Genomic DNA, 16969 nt, shown 5'->3' with positions numbered 1-16969 from the left:
TCGGGCTTCCTGCTCGGCAGGGAGTCTGCTTCTCCCTCTGACCCTCCCCTCTCTCATGTGCTCTCTCTCATTCTCTCTCTCAAATAAATAAATAAAATCTTTAAAAAATAAATAAATAAAATAAAATAAAATACATATTAAGAATATGTACATATAAAGAATATATTAAGAACTAAGGCTTTAAAATCTCTACTACTGTAGATCTTTTTGCATCTTAAAGTTACATTCCTCTTTCAGATCCCATTTACCTTTGTCATTGTAGCACCTCTCTTTCATCACCCTTCTAGAATTCTGACCACATCTCAAGCTCCAAAAGGTTAGGAATCTTATGTATTATGTTCAGGACTATTAAGGCCACTTACAGAAGGTCAGTATGTTCAGTGAATAAATGATGATTGCTGAATTGCCCTTCCTTCCCCTCATCCAGCTCAAATAGAGAGGCAAATTTATTCCCCACTCAAAATTTCTCAGATATAAGAAGGAAGATTAAAAAGAAACCCCTCACCTTATTGGAAGAAACTGTGGCAGGAAATTAAATGAGACGCTATGTAATCGCAGAGAAAATGTTTCTTTTTTCCCCTTTCGTTTGCACAAATTTGTTTCTGCTTAAATGAGAAGACTCTCCCATACAAAAGTCAATGGATCAGGTCCCCATTCTGCTTTATTTTTTCAACATTTCTAGCTTCCTACAGAATGGTGAAGGAAAAAAGGGTACAGACAATTTGGGTGAATTCTAAAATGTCATTCGATATTACGTTTCAACTAAGTCAGGTTTTACGTCCAACATCTTCTGTGTATTTTAATGTAACAATCCCTAACACTTACGTACTAATGAATACATTTGCTTTTAATTTTTTTTCCTCCTGAGCCATGAAAACTTTTCTTCCCTTCAACTTACAGTAGGTTATAAAAGTCTATCTTCACTGCCTGTACATACGTGGAAAAGTGCATCATGCTACTACCGACAGGCCCTGACCTTATCACCTTCTGCTGCTAATTACGCGTTGGTAGCTTTACGCGCACGCGCACCCGCACCCACCAACACCGAAAAACCGGTGTTTATAAACCTTGTATGTAATAGGATGGGCTGTAGTCGAAAAAAAATTCCTCCATTTGGAAGGATGTTATAGATTAATGTTGTATGGTCCTGTTATTAAGAACTCTCAATTTAACAGAATTGATCCCACGTTCATCTGAAAGAAGCGGAGGAAAACATGACGTCTCCCTCACTTTTTTCTCAAATAAAATACAAGTCTGCAGAGCAGCGTACGCAGCAAGGGTGAAGACGATGCGAAGCGCGTCCGAGGGTGCTGGGAAGGAAAGGAACAAAACTCCGCCAGGTAGGCCTGTTCTCACCCTCCAAGGAGCAGTCACTCACCACCCAAGTCGTAGCTGGGGGACAGACCCACCTGACAACAGCGCACGCCGCCCTCTCGTCCGCGTTCGGAAGCCTCGGACCCTCTCCTGAGCTCGGGGCGTGGAAGCATCAGACACTCCACCCGGGGAACAACTGAACCCCGGCTGCACCGAGTTCGAACCGCCGCGGGAGCCGTTGGGGACGCGCCTCCCCGGCCGCGCTCCGCGCCCCCCGCCCCGCGCAGGCTCTGCGTGAGGCGACGCAAAGGCGTGGGGCCTGTCGGGGATCGTGGTCTGCGAGCGCGTACAAGCCCGCTCGCCTGGAACTACATTTCCCATAATTACCGCTAAGACGCCCATTGGTGGGGGAGAAGCCATGGGAACCTGCCGCCCTGGTGTGAGGCGGAGCGCGCTCATTCCAGGCCTGAGGGGGCCGAGACCGAGAAGGGTGCGGAAAAGGACTGCTGGCCCCGCCCCTCGGTCCCTACCCTGCGGAGGCCGGCGTTTCCCGCTCTGAGGGATCCTGTGCCGCCGCCGCCGCGGCCGCCACCTGGTTTCTTCAGGTTCCAGGTTTCCCTGCCAACCACGAGGAGTCCAGGGAGGAAAAGCGGAGCCTAGGTGCCAATAACCCACGCTTCCCGCGTCTCTTCCAGCCCGAGATCGCCCCGGCAGGGATGGGCGACAAGATCTGGCTGCTCTGCCCGGTGTTCCTCCTGGCCACTCTGTTCTCAGTGCTGCTGCCGGGGGCGGCCGGCTTCACGCCCTCCTTAGACAGCGACTTCACGTTTACCCTTCCGGCCGGCCAGAGGGAGTGTTTCTACCAGCCCATGCCCCTGAAGGCGTCGCTGGAGATTGAGTACCAAGTAAGTGCGGAGGGTGAAGCAGCCTCCTTCCTTTATCCCAGCTACCCCGCGTCTTCGCCTCTCACCCGCTTAGAAACTTCTTGTGGACTGCGAGGGTGGTGAAGAGACGAGGGCCGCCGGCGTAGCCGGCCCGTTCCGCGCAGGCGCGCGAGGCTCGGCTCTCCTGGGGCCGGGGACCCAGAAGTTAGGCGGGACCTGGAATTGACTACCCGCCCTCTCCCCTTTCCTCCCGTCGGAAAAGAGGCCAGCACTGGTGATCTCGGTGGTTTTTCCTTTTGTTTCATAATTCGCCCATCGCCTTGCTAACCAGCACACGCTCTGATACTGGGAATTTCTCAATACAGGACTGGTAACACGTTCTCCTTCATCATTGGAGGAGATGATGACACTTGTTTTGTTACTCCGACCACGCTCACCCAATTCCGGTATTATAAATCTTCACTCTCATCGCTTCATTTAAGGATTTTTTGAACTGTGAACTTGTGATTATCCCTAAATCCGATTTTGGAATATTTTGAAAGGAGCTCTTGATGTATTTAATGGGTACATTTCCTTCTCAGTTATATATTTTTAAACCAAGCAATATTTAATTGTATATTAAAACTTTATAACTTTTAGTTCATCATTATAAGCATTTCTCCCATATCATTGTTTTCTTTTTAGTATCTTCATAATATTATGTAGGGATTTGCCTTAATTTATATAGTCATTTTGGTAGAGGGTAATTTCTTAGAAGAAATCTTGTTAGTTCCACACAGCTAATTTTGATGCTTCTGGGTAGCACTGCAAAAAAAAAAAAAAAAAATGCGTTGGTGTGGTTCACCTTTTAATTTTTCCCAGATTATTTAATTTATAATCATAATTTTTTTAAGTTGATGCAAAGAATTATTTTCAACAGTTACTGTCGCCTATAGAGCAAAATAAGTTATGTAGAATTTTCATCGGAAGGAACCTTAGAATTAAATTATTTCTAGATATTTAAGGAAAGCAATAGAGAGCGCAATATCTGAAGTCATATAGTGAGCAAAACTGAGGCTAGAACGCAACATTTATTGATCTTCAGTGTAGTTCAAAAGTTCATTTACCATGTGCAGGGGTGGAAGGGGGATGGGAGGAGTGTGGGTGAGATGACCAACTATGACATGGACAAAAAGAGAGTCCGTTTTCAAGGATCTTATTATTTAAGGGATACTGGCTAATAAACAGCTAATTTCAATAAAGTATCATTAAGTGCTGTTAGAGGACAACCACTTCTCTGGTGTTTCAGAAAAGGATTCCTGGAGAAACTAAATTTGAATCCTGAAAGATGCTTAATTGAGACAAGAATGCAAAGAAGGCGGGGCATTTCAGGAAAAGGAACAAAACACGAATAGTTATAAAATGCATAGTGTGTTTTGTTGCTGGGCAGTATGTGGACACTACAAGTGCTGAGTTTTTATTAGACCTGAAGACTAAAGTCTAGGGTGTGAGTAGAAGTAAAATAGATTGGAGAGGTCAGGAGGCTGGATCATGGATCATGGATCATGAATCTTTAGGCTTGTGTGCCGTGCTGAGTGGCTTTGCCCTTGTTCTGTACAAGGGCCATTGAAGATAGAAGCAGCATGGTAACAGAAATGTTTTCCAGATAGATCACTGGATACAGTGTGGGAAAAGGAGGGCAAAATTAGAGGCAAGGAAACCCAACTGGAGGTTAAGAAAACAATTTGTATTATTTGAAAATTCCTTAGTATTTATCCAGGTATTGGTATTAGGGAGGAAATGTATATGAACTGACCTCTTATGATTATGATATAAAATCTGTAGAGATAAAATGCTTGGGTTGAAATCCTAACTCTGTCACTTACTACCTCTGTGATTTGAACAAGTTATTTAACCTCTCGCTTGTAAAATAGAAATAATAGTAATTACCTCACAGAGTTGATTTTAAGAAATGTGTTAATATGTGTTCATAGACCATCCCTGACACTAGTAAATAAGCAGTGAATGTTGGTGTTTCTACATTTACACTTCTAGAGTTATATAGCTGGCTTGGCTTAGCTTTATGCTCTCTGCATCTTTAGTCACTCTTAAAGGGACTGTTCCCCCTGAAGTAATCCCCCTAAACAACTTAATTGTTTTGATTGAAGAAAGAGGTAAAATGATTTAATGTCTATAGTCCTAGACAACATTGAGGGGTTTGTAGAGTAAGAGGTAATCTTCACCTTTTTGTTTGCATTTTCCAATTCCAGGATTAATTTTCCAATAACACCAGCTACTGCTTTTTGTCTTCGTTTTTAAAATGTCAGGGAACAGACATTCCAGACATTGCCCTTGGGTCACTGTGACATACTGAAAATTTTTAACCATTTCTTACTTTCCAGCTTTAGGAGGACACTTTAGAATAATTGACTAGCCCCACATTATATTAAGTTCTTGAAAATTTTAAATGTCAATACATATATTTTAGGAATAAACTAGATCATTCAGTTAACTTTTTAAAAATCATTGCTAAGTGCTTAATTTGTTGGAGCACTATGCTAAGTGCTACGGATATAATGGTGAGTAAAAATATAGTCCATGTTCTCATACAATCTAGTATGGAAAAAGTAATCAAACTGTTTCCAAATAAATGTAAAATTGTAACTCTAATTTAAGTGCTATGAAGGTAGGTATATACAGCTATGAGAAGATTTAATAGGAGGACTTAATTTCATCTGGGAATTGAGAGAAGACATTCCAGAAGTACAATTCAGAACTGTAGAAAAATCAGCCTTATTAGGCATAAGGGGGTGATTTAACTTTGCATTGAGGAAGAAGACAGAAGAAAGCCTTTGAGGAACTGAAAGACTGTTACAACAACAGTACAGACTAGGGAGAGTGGCACTCATCATCTTCTAGTGAATCATCAGGAAGTTTAGTTTCAGATTATGGTGTTTTTTATTTTTATTTATTTTTATTTTTTAAAGATTTATTTATTTGAGAGAGAGAGAATGAGAGAGAGAGAACACATGAGAGGGGATAGGGTCAGAGGACAAAGCAGACTCCCTGCCGAGCAGGGAGCCCAATGTGGGACTCGATCCTGGGACTCCAGGATCATGACCTGAGCCGAAGGCAGTTGCTTAACCAACTGAGCCACCCAGGCGCCCATGGTGTTTTTTAAATAAATATTTTTATGCTTTAAAATTGTGTTTTATATATTTTTAGTTATCTTCTGTGTTCTTATCATTTTTAACAATTTCATTAAGCCTGACAGCCACTACCAATAATATCTTTTAAATCTTTTACTGAAATCTTTGTTTAGTTTTGTTAGATCTCTTATTTTCTGATTTAATAGATATCTTTTTTGGCTTTTTTAGAGGATAACTTTGAGTAATTCTTTTAAAATGCTTTGAGTCCTGTGGCTCTTGATCTCGGGTTCGTGAGTTTGAGCCCCACGTTGGGTGTAGCGATGACTAAATAAATAAATTTTTAAAAAATAAAATGCTTTGAGTCCTTGGACAAACTTTGTGCTTTCACTTTAGTAAATATAATTTTCTTTTACTTGGACTCATTGAAGACATGGCTGTATTTTTTTTGTATCTAGTATTATATGTAAGAATTCTGATGCCAATCCCAATTCTTGTAAGTAGTAGTTCTCTACTACTTAACATTGGAAGTTTCTAGGTTGTTCTTTTTAAATCCTTTGGAAAGTCAGTAGGAATTTTTTTATCTTTTACGTCTATTAGCCCCTCCCAGTCTCAAGATTTTTATCTTTTGAAGCAAGAATTTTTGTTCTCTTATTTGATGATTTCTTCCCTTCATTTCTCTTGGTTTTCTTCTTTGAAATGCTTGTTAGATAGATATTTGAAATCTTTAGCTCTGTCCTTCCCAAAGGGTCTTACCATTTTTCTCATACTTTTCATCTGTACTTTTTTCACCTTGTTCTGAGAATTCCTTGGTTATATTTCCAGTTTGCTGATTTTTATTCTCTATCCATATTCATTCTGCTGTCATTACATTTGTTAAGACTTTATTTTGGCAACATTTTTTATCTTTTTTATTTTTCATACCAGCAACCTCATTTTTATGGATTACACATTCTTGAATTTCTCTGAGGATATATACTTATGAAGAAACATTTTGAAGTCTGTTTATATTAACTATTTTTTCAGAATTTGATCCTTTCAGTAAAACCAGTAACATGAAAAAGAGGGCATTGATTTCAACAAATGTGTTTCTCTAGTCTGTTTCAGTGAGAATTTTGAGATTGATAGCTATTGTTAGCTAGATATATATATCCTTTGCTCAGTGGACTATCTTCCAGAAATTCCTTACTCTTCATGTCTGTTAAGTCTTCCTAGATTTCCAGTGTTATTTGTATCAATATATTTTCATTTTATTGGGATTTGAAGATGAAAGAGAATTATATATATTTAGCTGGCTATTTGAAACTACTTTTGTTGATAAGTAAGTATAGCACAGGAACAGGTAATTTTTTATATCATTCCATTAAAGCCACCAAGAAAAATAAAATGGAGTGTTAAGTAAGAAAAAGAGTAGTTATCGGAGGAAAACTGAGTTCAAATTTTGACATTCATTGACTATATCTACCTGAGAAAAGTATTTCTCTGTGCCTCATTTTTTTTGTGGTTTTTGTTTGTTTGTTCTGTTAATTGGTTCTTCTATTTTACTGAGAACAGTAGTAAGACCTACTTCTTAGAGTTGTTTTGAGGAAATTAGCCCAGAGAAAGCACTTAATGTGTGGCATACACTGTAATTGTTAGCTATTATCACCATCATTTTGGGATTGTAAAGGAACAGACTGTGTTCACTGGCAAGTAAAACAATAGCCTACTTGGAATATTTAGTTCATATTGGGGAATAATAAGTGTATGCACTGAAGAAGTCAATTGGAGTCAGATCATGGTAGTTTTGAGTTCTGGGTTAAGAAATAGCTAATTACTATTTTATTGAAGAGGAAACAAACTCAGAAAAGTTATATAGCATGTATTGCTATATTTTGCCTAAGTAAAAAGGTTTACCATTTGAACTCCCTTCTGTGTTTCCTTCCACTCTATAGGGCTTCTCAATCAAGGCATCATTTTAGGAAGATTATTTTAGTAATATTTATAAGGCCTAAAGTTAGGTGATGGCAACAGGAATTGGCAAGAAAGTTCCAAAATGAATAGAATTGAATTGGATGATCTTTGTGCTCCTTTCTAGCCCTTAAATGCATCTTGTTGACTTTACCTCTCTAGATTTAGAAAGAAATTCTTTTCATCATATGATCTACTTTATATATTTTTTATTTTCAGAATTTATAATGTGTTCTTTTCTTTTGTGCTTTTCTACAGGTTTTAGATGGAGCAGGATTAGATATTGATTTCCATCTTGCCTCTCCAGAAGGAAGAACCTTAGTTTTTGAACAAAGAAAATCAGATGGAGTTCACACGTAAGTGATCTCTTAGTTGAGTTCCTTGGGCTGAGTAATACCAATGGGCTATCTGCAGGGCAGGGAAATTTAGCACATTTGATACAAACATCAGTATTAAATGATTCCATTTGAACATTTTAAACAGTCCTAGATAGTGGTCTATCATAAACTAAAATGTCTTCCATTAACTTTTTTCTCTTTTTTTTAATAGTTTTGTATTGATCCTAAATTTTTGCTTTGGTTAAATAAGATGAGTATGCCCTAGGTATTGCATTCAGTCTGTTGTGGCATTTTAAACCTGTTTTTCTGACTAGCACAACCTTTCCATTTTAAGTTAACTGTTCCAGGTACGTATCCTATAGTTTGAGCTGCTGGCTTTATCATCTTTGCCCACTATTTACTTTCTTAAAAAAACAAGTACATCTTTGTGCGTATGTGTTGTGTGTGTATGCCTGTAAAAGTTGGGTTTTTTTTTACTCAGACCTCATTCTTTTTAGATAATTAGAAGATGTGATAGTAAAAGATCTGCCCATAGGAAACCAGAAAGAAAGAAAGTAACTTGTTAGAAGTTTACAGTTTGACAAAAGGCTATATATGCTCCCTTAATTTCACTTCTCTTTTTCATATCTCAGTAGTGTGTTTCCCTATTCATTCTATCATTTTACTACAGCACTTTGTTTACTTATTGCATTAAAACTAAACTCGGAATTTACAGGTAGAAGAAAAGCAAATACAGTCTAATATTTGCCATAAACTAGGCTTTCCATTGTATATGCTTCAAATTAATCATTCCAACCCACTATGAGAGATTCTTTGATTCCCCAATTCCCATTTTACAGACAAGGAGGCTCAGAGAAGTTAAAATAAGTCTGCAGGGATATACATTTATTAAGAGGAGGAGGCAGGATGGATCAAAATTCTTGCTTTCTACCATACGATGCTTAGAACATAAGCATCTCTGGCACATAGCACTATGTAAATACTAGTTATTATAGTTACTGGTCTTTGTTAACCAGCATACTTGGCATGTAATTGATAGTAAATACTAAACACATGTATGAATGAATGAGGGGGAAAATATCTCAACTATAATACTCTTTTCAGAGTGCTTTATTTTATTTTTATTTAATTTTTAAATTTTTTATATTTTAATTTTTAAAGTTTAAGTTTTTATTTAAAAATTTTTTTAATTTCTTATTTTTTATTTTATTAAAGTGCTTTTTAAAATGGCATTTTACCTATGCAGAGCTCAGAAAAAAATATTTGTATAAACTATTAATAAAATAGAGAAATAGTAATTTAAAAAGTCAGTTTCTATTGATATACTTGGAACTATGCTTTCTCTTTGATAGTTATATGAACAGAAACTAAAAATGTAGCTCATCTTTAAATTTCAGAATCTAGAAAATCTGTAGAATTTCTGTCATTTTTTCCTCCAATTTTCTCCTTTCCTTTAGAGATAAATTAAGATTAACTGTTGGGAGAAAAGGTATCTTATTGGTTTCTTGCATAGAATTACCTCTCATTAAACCAATGGGAAAAAAGAATGAGTTTATAAGAGTTCACATTTATTGAGTTCTTTTGATGTGCCAGGCTACTGTTCTAAGCACTTTATGTTTATTAATTTTTTTATACTTTACCACAGTCTTATGAGGTACATGATATTATTATTTTATCAGTAAAGAAATTGAGGCATAGAGCACTAACGTAAATTAATGAAAGTTACACATCTAGTGAACAGCAGACCCAGGATTTAAAAGGAGGCTGTCCAACTCACTCTTAATCACTACACCAAATTTACAAATCTGCTTTCTAAAAAATCAGATTTAAACAAAATTTTATCTTTAGCTACATTAACTTTTTAAAGGCAGGTTATAAAATATCTCTGTTATGGCACTGAAATAGTTTTTTTCTTCAATTGAATCCTTAAATACTGTCCTTTCAGAAGGCAGGGTTAGTAAAAATGTCTCCAAACAGAGCTATAAACAGCTTAAGTAATACCTATTCGCTGGCACTTCCAGGAATGAGAAGTCTGTTTGTATTTTTTCTAGACAACTGAATTAACGTTACTGTAACTCACGCCAGAATTTATCCGTTCTAGACTACTGTTGCTCTTTATTCTACTTGAAGGGAAAATTAACTCTGCAATTTTTATTTGGATAATATTTTGTATCATTTATAGTATTAAAGTTCCTTTCTACTAAAAGCAGTCAACAGATTTAGAGATTAGTATAGGAATGACTATAAAGTAGTAAAATATCTTTTTTTTTCCATACACATGCTGAAGCTCATCCATGTGAGTCAGTGCTTCTCAGACTTTTTTCATTTTTACTTTTGTCCCCATGCAACCTTTCTAGACTTTTCTGCCTTATCATCCCCCCATGAAATTTTAAAACCACAGTTTTTGTATTGTATGTAGATCTGTACATGTAAAAAGAGTAGATACAAAGCTTCCCCTTTTTATCCAGTACAGGGTTAAGAATGGCTAAATAAAGTTGAGTTAAATAAAATTAAGACTAAACAAAATTAAGAGTTAAATTTAAAAGTGATTAATTGAACTTAACTTTACATAATAGTCATATCATTTTTTTTCCTTTTAAAATTGTTCCCCACTGTATTCGCCAGTATATTCTTCAAGCTTCTTCCAAAGGTTAAATACATCCTCAAGACAAAGGTTTGTCATGACTGAGGAGATTACAAGGAATGCAGACAGGCTCTGAGCAGTACTATAGAAAAGAAAGATCAATTAACATGAGAGTCAGAAAACCAAGCTTCGTCTATGCCTATGACAGGCTGTGTGATCATAGGCAAGTATTTTAACTTATGCGAACTTTATTTTACTTACCTTGAAAAAGTCAGTTATGCCTACTTCAAAATGATTATAAGGATTAAAAGAATTAAAATATGTTAAAGTAGTGTGTAAATTATAAAGGGGTATATAAGTATTGGCTATATATTTATGTTAAGATCCAATCAAATAGCTGAGTACTTCTCTCTTATGCTTAAACTAAATAAATTGGATACAGGGGTGGAAAAGAAATGGCGATTGACTTAGAAGAATCACATGTTGTAGGCCAGTTATCTTGAATGTGAAGCTAATGAGACCAAGATACAAGTTTAACTTAGATGTGAGTGGCATTTATTCAGTAAAGCTAATGCCACTGAGTGTAAAGCTCGTTTGTTGTCCACTGATCCCGAATCTCTGTGAACCTGTGTTATAAAGATGGTCTTAACCTGTAGGAGGCCTGGAAGAAAGCATTTAGAACAATCCATCACTGCTTTTGAAAACAAGTCACTTTAGAAAGTAATCTAAGTTAAAGGGGAGGTTTGTGGTCATATTTGCATATGAATTGAACTCATGATAAATTACTCTTAATATATAAATATTAAAGATCATTGTGTGGTATCATGTATCTGTGTTTTAGTGTTTTTAATCCTATCCTTTTCCAAAAATTAGGTCAAGATCTTTTACCGTATTTCCTGAGTAAATGCCAAGCACATCTAAGTTGCAACTACTTAAATATTTTACATATGTATTTCCAGGTTGCCTCTTTCCTAAGAAATTATAAGTTATCTTTCAATACTAAGTAAGTCTTTTTATCAGCAAACTATCCAATTACTATAAACCATGTTATTTCTTACCTATAGTAGTTTTTCCTTTGATCCCAAATAGAAGTATAGATAACTGAAGACATGTACTTTTTTTTAATACAGGGTAGAGACTGAAGATGGTGACTACATGTTCTGCTTTGATAATACATTCAGCACCATTTCTGAGAAGGTGATTTTCTTTGAATTAATCCTGGATAATATGGGAGAACAGGAGCAAGAACACGAGGACTGGAAGAAATATATTACTGGGACAGACATGTTGGACATGAAACTGGAAGACATCCTGGTCAGTATGGTCTTTTAATAAATAAAAATTATCCAAAGGCCTGTGTGATAGGCACTGAAATAATCATTTTCTCTGCATTATCTCATGTAATCTTTACTTAACTCTATGAGGATTATTTATCTCCATCTTTCCAATGAGGAAATTGTGGTTTAGGGGAGAGTAAGTAATGTTTGTCACATAACCAGAAACGGGGGGAACTAGAACTTGAACACAGGCTCTTCTTAACTATAAAACTCCCTTAGAATGTTCACAAATAAAGAAGGTAATGATCTATAGCATACTTGCACATAGAAAAAAAGTGAGCAATTTGTAAACACTTAAGATGTTATAGGCATTTTTCTCACAGCATAATTTTTATAACATGAAATTTAATATTACTTAATTTGGGAACACTGTTTACATTACTTAGACCAGACCTAGCAGTTATCAGAAACTAGGACTACATTTAGGAGTGAAAACTTTTAGAATATGGCTTGTTTGAATTGCCTTATCATTTACATGCATAATGAAATGTGCATGTGTAAGAACCTATTTGTCCATAATAGTATTGGTGATGGGGGAAAAGCTCATTACCCTTCAGCCACAGGTAGATGTAATCAAATGACAGAATTTACTGAGTGGTATTTGTAAATAGCATATATAGCTGTATTATAGAAATTCCTGCAGGAGAAATAACATGGTCATTGCCAACTAAAACTGTGTAATCTCTAATAGTCTTATAACCTGAATTTTTTTTTTTAATAATGTGGTATTTTGATCACTTGAGGTTTTTTAGGAAAGCAGCTGTCAAACAGCAGAAGAGACATACTATATGTAGATCAGTTAGCTTAAGAAGTCAGAAAATTAGACGATCATGTATTATCATGTGTGACTGCTTAGTGAATGAGCCCTCACAGCCTTGGTTTCCTCACCTGCAAAATGGGGATAATACCTCTAGAGTTGTTGTGAGGATGAAATAAGAAACGTCATGTGTCTAAGTGCTTTAAACAGTGTATGGCATAATAAATATTACTTTTCTTACCTTTTCCACTGGTGTTACTATGAATGCAAACTGAAAGGATTAAGTTTGATTGGTATGAATTTTTACCATGACAGTTTTTTATCTCACCATAATTTCCCATGTATATATCTTTTAAATTTCAATCATATTAACTTATTCTTCCATTTTAAATTTATTTTGCCAATAAGACTAAAACACTAGTATTTATAAACCTTATTAGTACTTCACTGCATTCTCAAGAGATTGAATTCATTCACATGGTTCAACAAAATGACCAGTAAGTTCAGATTTAAATATGGCTTAAAATACTTATAAGCCCTTTTTAAAGGAAAATGTCTTCCAGGAGCTTTATTTCCCCCCAAATTTTGTATCCTAACAGCAAACTTTGATAAATAATTTTGTATTTGGCTATCATTGCTGTAATAATGAAAAGAACTATGCATGATCTTTTTTTTTTTTTTTAAAGATTTTATTTATTTATTTGAGACAGAGAGAATGAGAGAGAGAGAGAGCACATGAGAGGGGGGAGGGTCAGAGGCAGAAGCAGAGACTCCAGGATCATGACCTGAGCCGAAGGCAGTCGCTTAACTAACTGAGCCACCCAGGCGCCCCTGCATGATCTTTTTTATTTGGGGATCTGAACTCCTTATTTTTCTAGAAAGTATTTGCATTACTAGGTTACTGTTGCTTTACAAATATGCCCAAATGATAAATATTACACTTTGTAGTTTTGTAGGTTTAGCAGAAAGTCTGAAATTTTAGTTTTTGCTTACATAAGGATTTTAAGCAAGATGACTATGCAGGAAAATCTGTTTCTAGTATTTTCTTATTTTTGCCATAAGTACAACTGACCCCTGAACAAAGTGCAGTTGAACTCTGCAGGTCTACTTAATGCACAGATTTTTTTCAGTAAATATATTTTCTCTTACAATTTTCTTAGTAACATTTTTCATTTTGCTAGCTTACTTTATTGTAGGAATACAGTATATAATGTATGTAATGTATGTAACAGAAAACAGTGTTTTGACTGTTTATGTAAGGCTTCTGGTCAACAGTATACTATTAGTAAAGTTTTTCGGGAATCAGAGGTTTTATGTGGATTTTTAACTGTGCAGGGCGTTGGCCCCTCTAACCCCCATGTTGTTCAAGTGGTCGACGATGTACTTTTGACATCATTTCAAATCTCAACTTAATTTTAACTGATATTCATATAGCCCTCTTATAGTTTTCAAATCACTTCTCTCACCAGGACCCTGCTATAAAAACAGGTTTTTCAGAAGATGTACAACTTAAAGAGTGCATCTTGATAAGCTTGTTTTACAAATGTAATCTTGGAACATTTTTGTATTAAAAATAGATTATACTTTTGGATGTATAATATGCATATCAAAAATTGGAATATTTTCTAATTTCACTATTATTTTGAGATGAAAACATTGGGTGTTTTGCTAGACACTAAATTGGACAAGATTAACATTCAAAGAAACTATTATAAAGACACAGTGCATTATATAAAGATAAGTATCTAAAAGCTGTTAATGTTTTTTTTTTTTCATCAGTTAGGTTTTTAAAAACTAGTCTTTTTCTTATGGTTGTGAGGCTAAGAAATAGTGTATATAAAATTCCTGGCACTATGCACTGAAATATATTTTCACATTATTTTTCAATTTACATTAGCTTTGTTCCTCTGTTAAGTAACTATTTGTAAACAATAATTTAAATATATCAGGAGAACTATTACATAAACTTACAGATCTTTAGGTGATCCAAGCAGTACCTGTCCCTTAATTAAAATCGTGTTTGGATGTAAAACTAATATGAATGTTAGGGTACTGTGAATCACATGTTCAACTTAAAATTACTGAGCATTCTTTGATAGTAAAATTATTTTATTTATCTCCAGGAATCCATCAACAGTATCAAGGCCAGACTAAGCAAAAGTGGTCATATCCAGACTCTGCTTAGAGCATTTGAAGCTCGTGATCGAAACATACAAGAAAGCAACTTTGACAGAGTCAATTTCTGGTCTGTGGTTAACTTAGTGGTAATGGTGGTAGTGTCAGCAATTCAAGTTTATATGCTAAAGAGTCTATTTGAAGATAAGAGGAAAAGCAGAACTTAAAACTTTAAACTAGAGTAATTAACATTGGGGAAAAAAAGACGGAAAAATGCAGTACACGGTTATAATCAAGACCATTAATAGTCTTTTCAAAAAATGTTTTCAGGCATTACCACAGTGTGAAACAAGTATAATTATAAGGTGAAAGGAGTCTTCACTTTCGTCTGTGCAAGTAATCTTACTGCTTCAGTTGTACTTAAGTGTATAACAAAAATATTTCACAGAGTATAGGTACAATTGAATGAAGCCATATTAATCAGTATTTTCCTAAGTTTGAAAAAATCTTGCAGATGTCATAGGTGATTTAAATAAATGAACTTTGGGCCTAAATGCAACACCAAACATTGTTTTTAAAAGACTGTCTTACCTAGAAGTTTCTTTGTAAATGTGGCAACTATAAATTAATTGTATAATTTTTCAGTATAGTAAATTATAAATCATATGAGAATTACCTAATCATGGATTGGATATATCTTTAGAAGACAAAAACTCAACTTTTCTTTTTACATATATATCTCTCCGATAATGTAAATAGAAGCATAGCTGTGAAAAACAGATTTGTGAGATTTTTATAACCAAATATATTTCAATTTAAAATATTAGCAAAAAGTATTAAATACTTAGCTTATATTCCCCAAAGGCCAACATTTTAATAATTCTTAAAAATGCTCAGTCATTATTAAAATTGGAACAAATTTTCTCTTTGAAATGAAATAGCCAAAGGCTGCTCACAGTCTCCATAAGGACACATTTGGTCTAGTCCTTAACTCAGAACTAGAATTTTGAAATTAAATGTGAGGAAAAAAATTTTATTTTTATATTATCTATCAGCAGTGTTGTTAGTTTTAACATGATTACTGACTTGGATAATACATTATTAACAGCAGTTGTGAAGGAAATACTGCTTAAAAATCTGGGCCTTACATAAATAAGTATCTCCTTTTCGGAGTTCTCAAAATCAACAACAACAATCAATAAAGAAGAATTTAGGTAAGCTTGAGAACATCTGATCAAAATTAAGGTCCCTTAAATAAACTGTAAGTATCTGGAATCTGATTGGTTCATCATAATGACCCAATCCTAATATCAATCATGAGACTAAATTCCAGATAACTGAAGAAACTATACTTGGCTAGGGTTTTATTTTTTACAGTTGTTTTATTCTGTTTTTAATTGTCTTAAGTATTCAGGTACATTTTATGAAACAAACTACTGTAAGGTTTAGCACTGGGTACATACAATTGTTAAAACTTTCACTAAATGACCTTTCTGATCACTTTATTTATTGACATTCAAGTAAGGATTTGAAAGCCCACAGAATCCCAAATTTAAAGTCAGTATGTGAATAACTCTATGTAAAGTCTCTGCCATCCTTGCTTATTGCGATCTGGGGAGTATTAAATACTGGTAATTTAGCTACATCATGAATTAAATAGAATTTTTAGGTTATACCATTTGTAATATTAAGACAAATATGAGAAATCAACTTAAAATTTGAGTATAGAACTTGTCTGTACATTAGTACTGCTGGAATTCTTAATAAGCAATGATATTGAGAGAATGGTTTCATTTACTAATTTACAGTCAGAGTGGTACAAAAAGAGATTTATCTCCCTCCTTATGCCCTTGGGAGAACAAAAAGATTAGCTATCCCTATATGAAGCTTTTAAAAAATGAGGTAAATGCCATATATAATTACCTTAACTGGCCAAGAAAATGTTTGTGTCCAGGAGTAGTGCCTACAAGGGCCAACAATCACCTATGAAGAGACCTCCCTTTCCCCCCTTCTGTTAAACTCATGAGAAGCAACCTTACTATACTATAACTAGTAAAACAGTACAGATATAAAGTACTGCATCTTTTCTATAAAACTGTGATCAAGAACTCTACCTCTGGCTGGTTACTGTACTATACTCTGATTCCTTACCTAACAATGAACTTGTTACATTATCTACAGATGATTTGTGCCACCGATTTTAAACCTATGATTCAGTAACGTCTTACAATGGCCTTATCTGGAAAAAAGGAATTTAGGAATACTGAGGACATAATTTTATTTTTATAGGCACAAAATGAAGAGTGGGATTAAGAAGGATGTTACTTGTATTAACCAAAAAAAGTATAATTAGCAAAGAACTAAATTCTTTAATATTTCTATAGGCATATAGTTTATCTGCCTGATGGTTTTTTAAATGTCAGTATTCAATTTTGAAATTAAAATTACGCTAAGATTAAGCAACTTATCATTTAATGACTGATTTTGTCTTCAGTTTTTAGTTATATAAACTCTTAAATTACAATATTTAAGGCCTAGAGTTTTACTCTTATTTGCATTTGGGTC

General features: G+C 35.0%; 2 protein-coding genes across 2 annotated transcripts in view; one reads left to right on the top strand and one right to left on the bottom strand.

Annotated features, from left to right (window-relative positions):
* CCDC18 (coiled-coil domain containing 18) overlaps positions 1 to 1773 on the bottom strand; it is a 104332-nt gene extending 102559 nt beyond the window's left edge. Inside the window, 1 exon segment of the mRNA XM_081818823.1 lies at positions 1410 to 1773. Coding sequence (XP_081674949.1) covers positions 1410 to 1773 — 364 coding nt within the window.
* Positions 1774 to 2020: 247 nt separating this feature from the next.
* Positions 2021 to 16637, top strand: TMED5 (transmembrane p24 trafficking protein 5). Its single transcript, XM_006728856.3, has 4 exons — positions 2021 to 2219; positions 7532 to 7629; positions 11326 to 11509; positions 14413 to 16637. The coding sequence occupies exons 1-4, from the start codon at positions 2031 to 2033 to the stop codon at positions 14629 to 14631; spliced, it is 690 nt and encodes a 229-aa protein (XP_006728919.1). The 5' UTR covers positions 2021 to 2030; the 3' UTR covers positions 14632 to 16637.
* Positions 16638 to 16969: the final 332 nt, after the last annotated feature.

Source organism: Leptonychotes weddellii, chromosome 4 (genome assembly GCF_054177405.1).
Source record: "Leptonychotes weddellii isolate Sample4059 chromosome 4, ASM5417740v2, whole genome shotgun sequence".
NCBI lineage: Eukaryota > Metazoa > Chordata > Mammalia > Carnivora > Phocidae > Leptonychotes > Leptonychotes weddellii.
This window is presented reverse-complemented; position numbering and strand designations above follow the sequence as displayed.